The sequence below is a fragment of the Rhamphochromis sp. 'chilingali' genome (genome assembly GCF_963969265.1).
Source record: "Rhamphochromis sp. 'chilingali' genome assembly, chromosome: 15".
NCBI classification, from domain to species: Eukaryota; Metazoa; Chordata; class Actinopteri; order Cichliformes; family Cichlidae; genus Rhamphochromis; species Rhamphochromis sp. 'chilingali'.
The window spans coordinates 1,510,015-1,526,210 of NC_137942.1; the positions used below are offsets into that span (position 1 = coordinate 1,510,015).

The 16,196-nt window shown below is 44.4% G+C and overlaps 1 protein-coding gene across 1 annotated transcript in view; it reads right to left on the reverse strand.

Annotated features, from left to right (window-relative positions):
* Positions 1–16,196, reverse strand: part of doc2a (double C2-like domains, alpha) — an 82,227-nt gene that overhangs the window by 15,623 nt on the left and 50,408 nt on the right. Inside the window, exons 6-7 of the mRNA XM_080905677.1 lie at positions 7,974–8,100; positions 6,085–6,144 (exon numbers count right to left, since the gene is read on the reverse strand). Of these exons, the coding sequence (XP_080761803.1) occupies positions 6,085–6,144; positions 7,974–8,100 (187 nt within the window). The remainder of the gene's footprint in view (positions 1–6,084; positions 6,145–7,973; positions 8,101–16,196) is intronic.

The following is a 16,196-nucleotide window of genomic DNA, read 5'->3' on the forward strand; positions in this document are numbered from 1 at the left end:
TTGGTGGGAGGGCATCGCGTTTCAAACCTGCGGCTCGGAGACGCCCAGAGGTCCTGAAGGACTCATCCAAGAGAAAATGAGAAGTAGTTTCAACTCATGATGGTTTAATTCACTGGAAATGATCTCAGTCAGAGAGCGTATAATGAGGACTAATTCAGATAATGGGTTTCACTCCGCTCTGCCAACTTTATCTGCCCACATGGAGAGGAGTGATGAAGAGCGCATCGCAGAGAGCAGAAATGAACCTCTGAAAATAGACTCAGAGCCCCCGAGCGCCTGACCCGCTGAGGCCCAAACATAAATCACCTGTGAGGTGGATAACGCCTCATTTTAATATGAAAATGCTCTCAGCTTAAAGCCTGTCACCAAGTTCCCTGTGTGACATCACTCTGCTTGAGTTTGCTCCTCAGACCACGGCAGACAGACTGGGCTCAGCACAGGAGAACACATCACGTGGACATCAGCCCGATGGCCGGATCAGGAAGGTCTGCGGACGATTCCAGAGTCCAAACCGGAAAACTAAACACACATCTGCACCGAGTCTGCGACGCCACATGAGCCAGTTCTCCTCGTGTGTAAATAAAAGTGTAGTGTAATATAAAATGTTTATTGTCACATCTTCATAGATGGTTTTGCTTTTAAATGATTGTAAAGGATGCACTGACTCGTCTTTGCTGCTGATCCTGGATCAGTGACCTCCCGGGAATCTGTGAGAGACACGTCAGGATCTGAAATCCTCCGAGCAGGAGGAGTGGGCTGTGATGAGGTCACACTCCCTACATTTCACACACGGGCCACGAATGTGTCTGAAAAAACAATCAGGAGTCCAGAGTTGTCAAAGTGTTTGTTAGGGCAATCTTTCAGCACCAAAATCTGCCCCTTGGCTTCCACCTCAGAGCACAGCAGCTGGGATTCATGTTGTTTTAACTGTGATGTGAGTACGAATCCGAGGCCTGAGGTACAGACAGACGAAACAACACACTTCCTCAGATTCATGTGGGAATATTCCAGTTAGTGTTGTAAATGGACTGAATCATGTAAAGTGTTTTTTAAAAAGTTAAAGTTTTAAATGTAGGAGACAGAAACAGAGAGACAAATAATTAGTCCAACTACGATCGTAAAGGAAACACTTTCCACTTCCCCCGGAGGACCCTGAGGATTTCCTGTGCCTGATGTACAACACACACTTCATGAAATAATCACAAGTTTAAATATTAATAATTTAATATTTTCCACGTTCAGAAAACAAAAAATGTCCATATTTGGAGGTTAGAGGTGCTGTCACAGACCTTCCCTTTTTAATTCTTCATTCATTTAAAATACGTGGCTGGGTTAACGTTAGGCATCATAACTGCTGGGTTAAATTATTAACAGGGAGTTTTTCCTTCCCACTCTTGCCAAGTGCTCACAGGTTGTCTGATTGTCGGGTCGTTTGCACACTTTTGTACAGCACTGGGTGCCAGCTGTAGTGATTTTCTTTTGGGTCCACTGGTAAGTCCCAGTTCCACGATTGTTTTATTGTAACTTTAGGACACTGTAAACTACAACACTACATTTCTTTTTCCTAATATTTTACTCTTTATTTTTTCCAACCTGCCTCGGTGTGCATCCTTGAATCTGTGCGGCCTCTTTTATTTGCTTTTATCTATTTTTCTTAAATATATATTTCCTGGGGGTGAAATTCCCATAGGTGGCGTTGTCATTTTATTATTTTTTGTGTAACCCCGCCAACCACTTGGTCACATACTTGGTCACATACACATTACCTTACACTACTAATACTTTATAAAGTTGAACTGAACTGAGTTACGTTTGCAAAAACCAATGGTCAATGGTCAATGGTAACTTTATTGTCCCTAACAGGAAATTGATTTGCAGTATGTCCGTACAAACAAACAAACAGACAACCAACACATCACATACACTCACCAAAATAATATAATATAAGCCTGATAAAACAACCTAGATTTTTCATCAAAGAAGTGCAATGTGCAATGGCAACAACACTTATGGTTTAGTGTTATTAACTATGAACGTCTCCCAGCTTCCTCAGGGCATGAAACATACTTCCTTTCCTTTTCCTTTATTTATGTATTCATGCTCACTACCACCAAAATTTAATGTCTGATAATCAGCTTTGTGACTATTTCACCGCAAAGATGCTTTGTGTCTCCATGTTCAGCAATTTTCCTCCCAGCTGGAAAAACCTCCAAGGCGAAGCATCCTGATCCACTCAGCAACACAAAGGAGGCTCTCCTCCAGATGTCTGCACCCCCCCACGGACAGAAGCTATGGCAGATGCAGCCCTGTTGTTCTCTCACGACCCGGCGCTCCGGCCCAAACGTGAGTGTAGGAACGTCGATCGACTGGAAAATCATCAGCCTCACCACAAGGGTGCGCCCCATCCTCCACTGGCTCATCACTCCGAGCCCTGGCGTCCAACAGGAAGCGATTCGTCAGTCGCTTGGTGCTTTGTCGACATTTCATGCTCTTGGTTCCCTTGGTAACAATCTAATTAATTTACCTCCCTGTCATATGACAACCAACTGCATCCTCCCAGTACAGATCGCTAATTTCTGCGGTCGTTGCTTGAAGTTGCTCAGTGTGGTCGACTTCCTGTGGTCCCGCCTTGCTGTGAATCACTTCCTGTGACAGCGATCGTTAAGACTCTCAGCCCAGCTGCTGTGTTTTGTATTTTAATGGCGTTAAAGCTGCAGCTCAGTTGTCCTCATTATTTCTGTAGATGTGTTGATTGACTCCCAGTGTCCTCTCGCCGACTCGTGCTTCATATCTTCAGAACAACACACCCAGAACATCTCCGGGCTCGTCCTCTGAAAAACACTTGGACAACACCTGGATCGCAGAGGCTCACCTGCTGTGTGATCATGTGACCCGTCTCGCGGTCACACACTGATTTCCATCATTACGGAGATCCCACAGGTACGATCAGGGAAAAGTCTAATTAACAGCTGTTCATTAATGATCAGACTGCACTGCAGGTGCACTGTGAAGTCCGCAAGCTCGAATCGGCCACACATGGTCTGATAACAGCGACCTGCAGGTTACTCAAACTCAGGTCATCCCGTCCCACAGATCCTGGATGTCCTAACTGCGCTGTTTGTTTCTCACCATCTGTTTTTTGTTTTTTTAATTACGGGACACCGTCCAGGTAATGAGCCGCCAGGTGTGGTGTAGACTGTGAACGACCTTTCACCTTTTACTGTTCAAACTGAACTTACTGCCACGCTGCACTTTGTTTCTGTTGATTTGGTTGGACGTGCACTTTGAGAGGACGGGTGGAGACAGATCGATAGAGCCTGGGTTTGTTTTGTTTTCACACCCGTGGAGCTGTTACTTTACATTTCCACACTCGCTCCTGATATAATCAGAACATTTGGAGCAGCCTTTGAATTTGCTTCCTCCAAAACGAGGTCTGCAGTACACTGCAGGATGTGGAGAACACCGAGTTTGCAGTTGCCTGTTTTCAAAAGAAATTGGCAGGCAATTTATTTTAGGGAGACTGAATGAGGTGGAGCTGAATCTAAATGAACTGCAGCGAAATGTGAGACACGGCAAAACCCCCGGGGGCTCCGAAGGAGTCAAAAACCAATCAGCTGACAGCCTGGGTTGTTACTCGAGGCCTTGGACTTCCCGTCCGAGGAAGACCAAACGCATGCTTGTAGCTTTGTGTGCGTAAAATGTGATAAATGATCTTTTTGTCTTGAATCTTTGGATCCAGCGGTGAGTTTCTGCAGTACTTTGGGTCGTGGTTGTAGTAGCAGAAGGTTTTGTTGTTTGTGAGCACCAGCCAATCAGAGGAAAGTTGGCTTAGAGAGGGAGGAGCTTAAACAGCTAGGTTCAGACAAAGGAGGAAGTGAGGGGTAAATATTTGGGGTTTGAGGAGGGCCTGCTCTGATGAGCCTTTCATGTTTCTATTTTATATCTCAGATTTTATTTTCCCTTCATCTGGGAACTTTTAGCTAATTTTAATATTTTGCTGAAAATAAACTCATCAATTAAAACGGCTCTCATTAGCATCAACATGTGAAAACAGCCCTGCAGGGAAATGTTTAACCGCCTCCTCCTGAGGAGCTTCTCATAGAGCTTGATGATGTCGGAGGGGAATCCAAAGAGCCTCTCCTCTATAAATGTTTTGAATCCACTTCACAGCAAATATCACTTAAAGACAGAGACACACTCTCTCAGCTTCCTCGCTCAGCTCCTCATCATGCAGATTATGCTTCCTTCGCAGCTCTCTGGGTTCTGATGAATAAAGACGAGGAGCCCTGACAGCTTAGAGAGAGTCAGCACTCTGCAGCGTCCCCGACTTCAAGAAACACACTGGTCTAAACACAGAAACGGGGTTAATTAGAGCATTAATTCCTCCGACCTCTCCTGTTATCAGCGTTTCAGAGCATGACTCACATTCGACTCAACACGCTGGATTTATTCAGGAAGGTCGAGCTCTGGAGACTTATTCCCCATGACAACCGTCTCGTCAGGACGGGAACAGCCGAAGTCGTCTTTCAGAGATCCGATGCACCGACAGCTCTAACTAATAATGCTGTGCAACCAGTAACAGCAGTAATGAGGTGTAATCTGGGCTTAAACTGGGATTTCTCACTGGTGGGACTATTTCTTTAGCAGAAAGTAGATCCACTGGATACTGCTTTTGTCTGTTGAGACTGTGGATTGAACCTGTCTCAGTGCTTTGACTGCTGGGATACGCTCCATAACAACAAATCCTTTCTGTAGGTTTGACCTCTGAACTACACCCACTCTGAGTCTGTTTCTGTTTTTGCTCCTGGGTCTTTTATTTTGAAAACTGATATGATTCTCTCTGCTGTTCCTGTGGTTGACTTCCTGCCCTGCTCACCTGCTCTACGGTCGTGTCCAAATTCATGGGCTGCATCCTCCTGAGGACCCGGCCTTCGGGGTCTACGTGGGCCGGGTCCTCAGAAGGTCGGGTAGGCCGGAAGTGAGCGGCTGTGAAATGGGACGGTCGAGCCTTCAGATTTGCGTCACCGCTGTCTCGGTGGAGTTTAATAAACTTTTGCAAATATGTGATGTCTTGATAAACAGAGCAGATATTTGAAGTTTACACAGCGACATTCTCACCAGAAAATATTTTAAAAGTTTATTTTGTGACCCAGAAAGATTAATAAGAGTAATATTAAAACTAAGCAGCTGCCGCCATTGTTGGAAACTGGAATTGGCTGGGCCGCGCTATGAATTCTGAGATATGGTGGGCCACGAAGAACACACCCAACCCATCCTTCAAATTCGGGGAAAAGGAGGATGCATTTGGAGGAGTCTACGAATTAGGGCAGCCTTCGTTGCGTCGCCGTGACGTAATCGGCCTCAGGAGGAAGCAGCCCATGAACTTGGACATCTCCTATGTAGCTTCAGACGGTGAAACTGGATGTGTCATGAGTTTGTGTGATCAGGTCCACTCATCAAAGCCAGAACACAACACACTGTGCACAGTGTCATTTCAGTTTCCACTGAAACAGGCCCCGCCCCCCCCAGAGGGCCTAAAGCTGGGATCAAAGAACTGATTGATTTACGCTGTACTCACCCAGAGCATTAAAGCATTACACATACTCTCAGCTGAGTTTTGCAGAGAGGTCCAGTTTGTGTAAAAATCATCGCCAAACAAGTCCGTTTGATTAAGCTCACCACAGAAGGACCAGTTTCTGCTGAGCGAGCGTCAGTGTAAGGTCCTAATGTGTGTTCAGCAGCACCACAGGACGCCAACAAGGAACTCCAGAGATCAAACCCTCCCTGTCAGAGCACAGGCATCTGCAGCCAGGCGTTTAGAAAACATCATATAAATACTTCAAAAAGGCAGGAGCGCTCGTTTTAGACAGACAGCACAGCCGGATGATGCTCAGTGATAATTCATTACTGCACGCCTCCCACTGCTGTACAAGAATGAAGAGTTTGCACAGCACAGCGTGTTTAGCATTAGTACTTTGGTCATGTGATCACCTCACAAAGCTGATGACTGTGGTGATCACATGACTTTGAGTCTGCTGTGAGACCTGCACTTCAAACTGGGCAGATGGAAAGTTGAAGCTTTACCTCTCGTAAGTAGCAGGAAATTCCTCTCAGGGCTTCACCCATGGCAGTCGGAGAGGGAAGCTGAGGGCGAGACGAGAATAGAGCAGAGAGAGGAAACCGTGAGGATGACTTTTGATGCTTCATCGTATCATAGACTGTATATAGCAGATGGAAGTCTGTATCAGGCTGTAAACGTGTTTCTTTCTGCTGTAACGTTTGAACATGGGAGTCTATGGGGACTGACTCACTGCTGGAGCCTGCTGGACGTTAGTGGAACTGCAGCAGATTCTTTCTCTTTGTAAAACCTGTTTAACCCTTTAAGACCTACCATAGAACCAAGTCCGCCAGAGCTTATATTATATTTTTACATGCTGTGGAGCCATTTTTGGGAGCATTTCAAGTTGCTATACATCAATACAACCATTATAGCCCAGATTTTAATAATATGTATTCATTAAGTGCATAGTAATTACATAAATTGCAAAAAAGTGCAATAAACTACAAAAAAATTGAAAATCGTTTTTGCTTTTTTAACATATATTTGTAGTTAGAGAAATTTAAGAGGCTTATCCCTCAAAACTGTAAATACAAAAAAGTTGCACAAAATAGTTTCCCACCACAGGAAATTTATTTTGAGTGTCTTCATAGTTTTATTTTTGAAATACACCAATTTTCATACACTGCAGGAAAAACGAAAATAAATATTATACTGCAAATTTGCAAAAAAGCAGCATATGCATCAAAATAAACTATTTCCAGCAGTGCAATATGAGTCCTAAGCATCCCAGAAACGACACAGAAAGTCATAAAGTCAAAGATAACTTTTAAAAAGACCAGTATAGGCCCTGAGGCCCTGATGGTAAAAAAGACTACATTTCCGCGAAAATGACGTCACTTCCGGTTTCGGGCAGGTAATGGCGGAAATGCAAAAGTTCGCGCTGACGTCTATTCCAACGTAGGAAGTGTTATGAACAGCTGATCGGATCGGCAAAGCGTGTTTCTGGAATATTATGTTTTAGTTCCTGCAAGCGCCTTTTATGCAATTTTTGCAAAGCTTTGTGTGGAAGGAAACCGTGACCGAGGACAAGCTGATGGCATAAGATGTAAGTACAACTCCTCCGGTTTCATATGCAAAAAAAATTTTTGTGCTAGCTTACGTGGTTGCAGTGCTACTGGGATTTAAAAATAGTTACGCAAAATAGAGCGTGTCCGCTCCGACCGGCTCTAAAGGGTTAAAGTCTGGATTCCATCTTTACAGTGAATCACATGAAGGTGCACTAGGACCGTAACCTCCTCGTCACAAGGAGACGTCATTCGTTGCCTGGTGATTTTATTGCATTACGCTGAATTTTTTCACGTTGGGTGACCAATTGCACAAATTCCATGTTTATGTTGTAGTCAGTCTGCTGATGACAGCAACTTGTCACCAACATCTCTTTAAATCCTCTGGTTGTGACCAAGGTAGCTGAGCATCTGTGTCGTCCTGCAGTTACGTTGCCATCAGTGTTTGTGTATGTAGATGGCAACAGATTTGCGATGTCTCCCAGTTTATCACCGTTAATCGCCGTGTTATCACAGAGTGTATGTGACTGTGGACCTGATCCCACTCAGCTGCACACTGACTCAGTCTGCAGGACCTGATTGGAAGTGACCACAGACGGGGTCTCCATCTTCAGATCAAACACTTAAAGCTCTACAAGTTCATCATCATGCTGCAGTTTTTGTTAGTGTGACTGCAACACAAACGTCAACCGAGGAACAATTTTTGAAAATAAACCCAACGGGATCCAAAATTCTTGACAGTTTCTGAAAGTCACAAAATTTTATCTTTTTATAGCTTTTAGGAAACGTGTAATAACATTTTCATTATTAAAGTCTTTTTCCAGCGTGTGCGCGTGCGTGTGTCCTACCGGTGGTGGATGCTCCAGGCAGGTGTGGAAATGTTTCGTCTGGTCGGGTTTCACGCGCTTCAGAGGGACTCGGGACTCCCCGATTAACTCATTATGAGTCAACTTGTCCTCGTCACACACGGACAACCTGAACAAGGAGAGGAAGCAAAGGAGTCAGGAGGGGAGGGAAGGAGAGGAAAGAGGAAAAAGTAGAAAAAAACAAAGAACTACTGTTGAAATGAAATAAACAGGAGAGGAGTGTGAAAGAGCACCAGAGGCAGGAAAGGAACCAGGACATAGCAGAGGAAACAAACAAAATGAATTTAGGAGACAGGAGATGAAACTGCAGATGTATTAGGAATATAGTAAAGATTGCATGAAACAGTAGAGCAGACAGGAAAGGGATCAGAAAACAAATGAAGGAAAGGAAGCAGGAAACAAATCAGAAGGAAAAGGAAAAATGAATGGGATAAGGAAACAGCAAAGGAAACAAGAGAGGACAAAAGAGATGAAACAGAGGAGGAAACAGGAGAGGGAATGGCAAAGGAGACTAGTGAGGAAACAGGGGAAGAAGCAGAAGAGGAAATAGGAATGGAAACACAGAAAGGGATAGGACAGTGATAAGGAATCAGGAAACTAAGACCAGAGAAGGAACAGAAATGTGTAAGAAGACAAAAGACCTGGCAAGGAGATGAAAATGGGAAAGGAGACAGGAAACGAAAGAGGAAACAGCAAAGCAATTGGGAAACAGAAGAAATAGAACAAGAAAAAAGACTGAAAACAGAAGAGGAAATAAGAAAGGAGAGGAGGAGATTACAAAGGAATCAAAGGAGGAAGCTGAAAAGAAACATGAGAGGAACAGGAAACAGGAGGAATAAAATAAGGAAGTACATATGGTAAATGGTAAATGGCCTGTATTTATATAGCGCTTTTCTAGTCCCTAAGGACCCCAAAGCGCTTTACATATCCAGTCATCCACCCATTCACACACACATTCACACACTGGTGATGGCAAGCTACATTGTAGCCACAGCCACCCTGGGGCGCACTGACAGAGGCGAGGCTGCCGGACACTGGCGCCACCGGGCCCTCTGACCACCACCAGTAGGCAACGGGTGAAGTGTCTCGCCCAAGGACACAACAACCGAGACTGTCCAAGCCGGGGCTCGAACCGGCAACCTTCCGATTACAAGGCGACCTCCCAACTCTTGAGCCACGACCAGACCACATAAAGGTCTGAAGCTCAAAACAACCTTTTTTTCTCAATGAGAACTTTTAAACACAAGCTCACAAAGTACTTCACAGACACAGGAAAGACACAGATGCACCTCTAAGAAACCGACGACATAACCGAGTTCAAGATGAACCTCCGCCCACACGCCGAAACAAAAACAGCTTTATTCTTCTTTTGCTTTTCAGACTGAGATTAATGATCATCTTTAGAGCGTTTCAGTTTCCGCCGCGTGGCCGTGTTTGCATCTCATACTTTATTCAGTGGGAGAAATCTGGACACGAGCAGGAGGCAGAGGGAGAGTCGACCTCCTCGGGCTCAACGTTAGACTGGAACTAGTTCAGAATATCATTATTCCCGCGCTTCCTCTGGGATTTCTGACAGTGATTCAGAAATCACCTCCAGAGCCTGTCGGGTGGTGTCGAGGCTGAGCGTCAGCAGGCCTTCGTCCAGTTCATTTACATTTAGCACACAGTGAGGGAAAGATGCCGGCTCTAACATCGAGCCCTGCTGAGGTTAGTTCATACCAGACAAGAAAGGAAACAGGAAACAAGAGGAAGTAATGAAGGAAAGAGCAGGAGATGGGAGAGGATACAGAGGCAGAAATAGCAGAGGAAACACTATAGGAAACAGGAAATGGGATAAGCAAACATGAAAAAGAAAAGGACATTGGGAAGGAAATGGGAGAGGAAACATAACAAAAAAAGAGAAATAATCAGGAAGCAAATGGAAATGAGACTGGAGAGGAAAGAAAGGGGAAAACACTGAAACAGGAAGTGACAGGGGAAATGATAAGTAGACAGTAGCCTAAATGATGCGAATCAGACAGTGAATGAAACATCATCAGGGGAGACATCAAAGAAAAAAACGATGGAGAAAGATGAGGAGACGTGGAAACGACCAGAGAGGAAGAGGACACAGGAGAAGAGAAACTGCAGCGACAGCAAAGGCGACAGGAAACACAGGAGAGAAAAGTAAAATAAGGAAGTGAGAAGAGAAGAAATGGAACAGCAGAGGACAAAGAGAGGCAGAGAGGAGTAGGAATACAAGAGGGAACGAGACAGGATGGAAAACAGAGGGAACGAGAGGTTTAAGGAAATGTAAGAGGAAACATGAGAGGAGACAGGAGAGCAGTGTTGGTTTGTGCTGAGACCAGAGGCAGGAACGGCTTCATCCGCCCTGCTGGAGTTTCACCTGTTTACATCTTCTTGTTCTGACAGTGTGTAAACACACACACACACACACACACACAGACACATAAACACACACACACATAAACACACACACACACACACAGACACACACACATAAACACACACACACACACGCACACAGACACACACACATAAACACACACACACACACACAGACACACACACATAAACACACACACACACACACACACAGACACACACACATAAACACACACACACACACACGCACAGACACACACATGCACATAAACACACACACACACACACACACACGCGCACACACACGTTTCTGCTTTTCATCAAACTGCATCAGATCAAACGTCGTGTTGGAGACGGACGACAGACGGCGTCGGCACAGCTTCGGATTAAACCTTAATACAAACGGCATTTTAAATGTGGATGCAAACAATGTGGGAATGCTGACGGGAAAAATCGAGACCGCGAATGCTGTGAGCCGAGCGTGTCGCCAAGCTGCTGCCCACCAGATATATTTATAAAAACTGAAATTCACAGCGTGGAGCGCGTCGACACTGAGCCTGTGTGTTTGGGTGACTGACCTCTCCTTAGCAAGGCTTTTATTTTTATTTACAGCCTGAATCTGTCTGAGATTGCCAGCTTCTGGGGATCAAATCGGTTCAAAGGTCAGAAGCCTGCAGAGCTAATACTGAGAAATCGAGACATCTTTATCTGAACATAATGAAGTCGTGAACTCTGACCCAGACCACGAACCTAAGCTGTGCTCTGACCTCTAAACAGCAGCTTAATGAGGCGAAGTCCACAGAAGCTGTGAGAACAGTTTTAGAAAAAGGGGATTTTTCATAAGATTTGTAAAGAAAGTGAAAATATAGACTGTTTTTTAAAAAGAAACTAGACGAAGAAATAAGGAATTGTTTAATATATAAGACCACAGCTGTTAAGATTGGCTTTAGCTTCTTTTAAAGAGATAGCAAGGATAGTGGAACTGCAGCCCTGCAGCAGTATATTAATGACTAACCTCATGTTGTGGATGGATTATCTCAGTTGTTCTGACTGAAGTTTGGTCCGTTTACAGCATCCTGCCGTGCGATTACATTTGTCTCTAACCATTAGTGATGCTCGAATCATGAACGAATCGTTCAGTACTCGAGAATCACTTTACTGACTCATGAATCATGATTCACAAGCCCAACTGACTCACTGACTCATCCCTGTTGCTGTTAGCAGCAATGTATCTAGCTTATAATTAAAATTATGGAGAAAAACACAACATCCAGTATCTTAACAAAAAAATTTCTGCTCTGAACTGGAAGAAAAAAACGTGAGTAGAAGCTCACATCAAGAAAATAGCTCCTCGGTTCACAGTAGCATCGCTCTGCTAACATGCTAACAGCACATTTGAGCTACTCACCCCCTTCCCTCCTGTGCTGAATCATAGAGCGAACGAATCACTCACTCACACAGTAAAAAGAATCAAATTTACCATCACTACTAACCATCAGGAACCATCACGTTGACTTTTATCGAGTGGAAGAAAGTTAGCATCATCCTCCAGCTTCAGTGTTTATGCTAACATAGCTGTGTCGCTAGCGATCACGTAGCACATCAAATTTAATAAATTCTGTTTTCATTGTCTGGATGTTAAACCTGGTAAAGCAGCCACGCTATCATTGTATTACAGATGAAAGTGCAGTTTGTAGCTCAGTGATGCAGCAGAGTTTGGACCCGGAAACAGTTAATGACGTCAGACACACAGACCGGATGTGTCATGGTCCTGGGCCATGTTGGCCCAGTGTTCTTAGTTTTCTTGTATGTTTGTATTTTGTTCCCTGTTTAGGTTCTGTTTCCTGAGTTGCCCTGTTGTGTTGTTCCCTGAGTGCTTTCCCTTTGTGACTCTCACCCCCTGTGTGCCCCTCTGTGTATTCATGAGCCCTCGTCCCCTTTCGTGTTTATTCCGTGTCTCCCCTGCCCGTTATGTTGGTGTTCTCCCCGTGCTCTCTCTCCTCCTGTCTGAACCTCTGTACTTCCTGTTTCACCTCTACCGTCAGTGTTGTGTTGACTCCTGCCATGTCCCGTGATTATTATCAGTGTCAGCTGTGTTCCCCGTGTGCTCCCACTTCCCTCGTTAACCCTCTGTGTATTTATGTCTGCGTCTCCCTCAGTTCTGTGTCGCGTTCTCCCTCATGTTGTGTGTGTTCCTCCCTGTGTTTCTTGGCGAGCTTTGTATTTAGTTTTCCCAGTTTAGTTTTGTATTTCCTACGTTCTGCCTCTCCAGCATTAAAGCTGTAATTTTTGAGTTCATCCCCGTGTCTGTGAGTTTTGCATTTTGGGTCCTCCTCCTGCCTGCCACACAGCGATCCATGACAGGATGGGCTTATTATTAGTTACTAATCACTCTAATAGGAGTGTTGATGCTATCATTAGTATTTTTCTTTCCTTCTTTTTTGTCTCCTTTTGTGAGATACTGAACCCCAATTTGCTCTGTTGTGTTCATCAGAGTGTGACTGTCAGACAGAAAGTATTTAGGTGTAGAAAAAACCTTATGTGAATGAGGCGCGTTTTATTTGACTGATCCCGTAGAGTAGAAACTGCTGTATAACCACAGATTAATCCGTGATGTAGTGAGTCCACGAAAGGTACACATCTGTGTGGTTACACAATGCCTGAGCTGACGGGGTGAGAGGCTGTGTTTTTAAGCCCCGACTCTTTAATTAAGCTTGTTTTCCAAACAGGTGTTTTTGTTCAGAAAGCAAAAACCTGTTTGTTAAAATGTGAAGTTTTATAACCGAGACTGTTTTAGGAAGTAAGGACATTAATACAACGGATTCTTAGACGTTTTTCAAGTTTTGAAAAGTGAGAAGTGTCATCATCTGACTTTTACAGCATAGTGAGGAGAGTATTTGAATGACACACAGTTTCAACTTTTCCCCCAACCTTCGAAAAACGTTGTCGCAGCGCTGAGATCAAACCCAGATCTCAGCTGTTTTCATCAATGTTCAGCTCTTTAATCCAGCCAAGGTTTGACACTTATGGTTTTGGCGTGGGCCAAACTGAAAAGAGTCAAACAACTCCTGTGCATGGGAGGCCAAAGAAACGCCGCACTTACTGGGCTGCTGTTGCTCGGCCTACTTTTTCATTTGGATTTCAGAGGTTTTCAGGCTGTGAGCGAGGAGCAGAGACAGAAGAGTCATACGCTGCACATCAGATCCAACGATATCATCTGTATCGTTACATCTGATGTGCAAACTCATTTAGAAATCAGAGCACTGAGAGTCTTCATGTTTTTATACTTCAGTGACGGCTCAGATGAAACGATTAAAAGCTAATTCTGCGGATTCAGTCTTCAAATTGTAAAGAAATGAAAGGCTACAAAAGCAGCGGGTAATGGCCCCGAACAGCCGAGCTGCAGACAGAAATGACCGATAATCACCTGAGGCTGCAATTACCAGATAACGTCTCTCTGTTCAGTCTGCTTTCATGGCTGTACTGGACCTCCATGGGATGAAATATAATATAAGTCTCTTTTATTTATGCAGCTTCAAATCACGGATGCATGTCAGAAGCTTAAAGCCAGAGACTGATGACTTAAGGAAAAGTTAAAGCTCCCGAAGCAACAAGACAGCAAAGTTTGACCTCTAAAGAATAAAACTTGTGTCAGCCAGAATTTATTATCCCAAATCCCTTTAAATCCAAGCAGATCACAGCTTTCTTTGTAAAGAAGGAAGCAGAGTGTTTGATGATGAAAAGTTTTGGAGTGGAGGATCCCGTTAAGGAGCCAGGACAAGGAGGTCACTGCTTCAGGAGGAACCGTGAGACGCCAGCTCGTGTTTCCCTCACAGGTTCATTCACAGCTTTGCTTCGGTGTTTTCCACACGTTTGCTCCCGAGCTCCGTAATCGAAGGCTTCCCGCTGCGTTCACCGTCCCGCTGTGCTGCAAACACACGTTTATCAGTACAGGGGGGCTCCATCATTTAGAAGACCACGCCACAATTCTCCACAGGACACTTCTGATTATGCTGCACTCTGAAGTCAAATGAAAAAGCAGCAGGACGATCACGTTGAAAGGAGCTGTTGCCTCTGTCATATGTTCTGTACGTCACGCATGTTGCCAACAGCCTGGAGGGCAGAGCACGCTGTATTCTGCTTCTACGTTCAGCTCAGATCCTTCAGTGATGTGCACCAACATGTTGGAGATCTTCTACCAGTCGCCAGAGGTGCCAGCAGGGTCAAGGCTGGAACGATTCAATCATTGGTCAGTCAGTCAGTGAGGGTCAGGACTGAACACACTGCTGTCCATCGTGGAGAACCCATCGTGGAGAACCCACCTGAGGAACGCTGCAGGAGATGATGCTGTTCTCTCTGCAGGTGAACACTCCTGTCAGGACAGACTCCACACATTTCTGGATCGCCCTTCATGCTGCTGTCTCTTCAGGTTTACACTCTATATATTTTTATTAATGCCGCTTGCACTACCACTCTTTCTCTCTTGCACAATCTCAGTGCACGCTACATCGTCTGCACAGTTCAGCATGAGTCTGATTTTTATCACTGCTATACATAAAAATTTGCACTACTGCATTATTAGTCTTTCACTTTACTATTAACAGTGTTGATTTTGTGAATTATACTATTTTATTCTGTATGCTGCTGTGGAAACAGTAACTTCTTCTTCAGACCAGCACAGTATCAGAGAATCAGTACAGACAGTGCTGCATCGTTGGACCCAGACAGACTATTTATTACTGCTGCCACTGTGACACCCTGTGACACCCTGTGACACCCTGTGATAATGTGTTTAAACATGTTTCAGCCCTACAAACCACAGCTTCTAACTGTGACTGCTGCAGTGAATGACAGCCTGGTCAGGGTTAGGTTTTCACTCAGTCGTGTGGTTGTTTCTCTCATGAACCATGACCGAGGACTTTCTAACTGCAGGGACTCACAACAAGTTTAAATAAGAAGCCACAGATATTCTGATGTCCGTGATCAGGCAACAGGCACGTGCAGGGGGGGGGGGCTAGAGGGGCTTGAGCACCCGCCCCTTTCCTGATGGGTGCCCAAAGTGCCCTTTTGTTGAGGTAACCTTTTAAAAAAAAATTATTATTACTTTTTATGTGTGTGTGTGCGGAGTCCTTTCTGTGCCCCTCAACAATAATATTTAACTATTAATCACAGTTTTGCTAAATAAAAGGATCTGGCTTGCATCAGTCACATGATCACATTTAACCAATGATCGCCCTCGACGGCAGAACGCGCTGGTTACGAGCCGGGAACGAGCTCACAAAGAGCACGCGCATTTTTAGCGGTCCGGAGCTGCAGGAGAAACACAAGTTAACTCAGAGACACAGACTGATGCGACAAACCCAGTAAGTAGGTGTACAGCGTACACTGTAGTGTGTAGCACCCAGGAGTATCAGCTTATTACGTACACGTTGGACTGACGAACTGAAACAAACGAGCGTGCTGTGTGTGCAACAGCGCGACAAACATTACCTGTCCTTTTATTAACTGCACAGGTAGTGCTGGTCACAGCTGCTGGCTACCTGTGTAAGGCTGTCATGGGTCTGTAGCTCTGTCACCGTTTTAGGGAACATATTTCGTTTTAAAGTAAGTTTCCTGCCTTTCTGGAGGGATTATATTTCACTAAAAAACGATCTAATACGCATGTCCACATAATAATTATTATAATTATAATATATTAAAAAACACAAGCTGTATTTTAAAGAACATACATTAAGAAGCAGATTATATTAGATTTATATTTTAAATAAGACAAAAGTTGGATGTTACAGCAGTAAAATGATTGTATCTCTACAGTTTAAA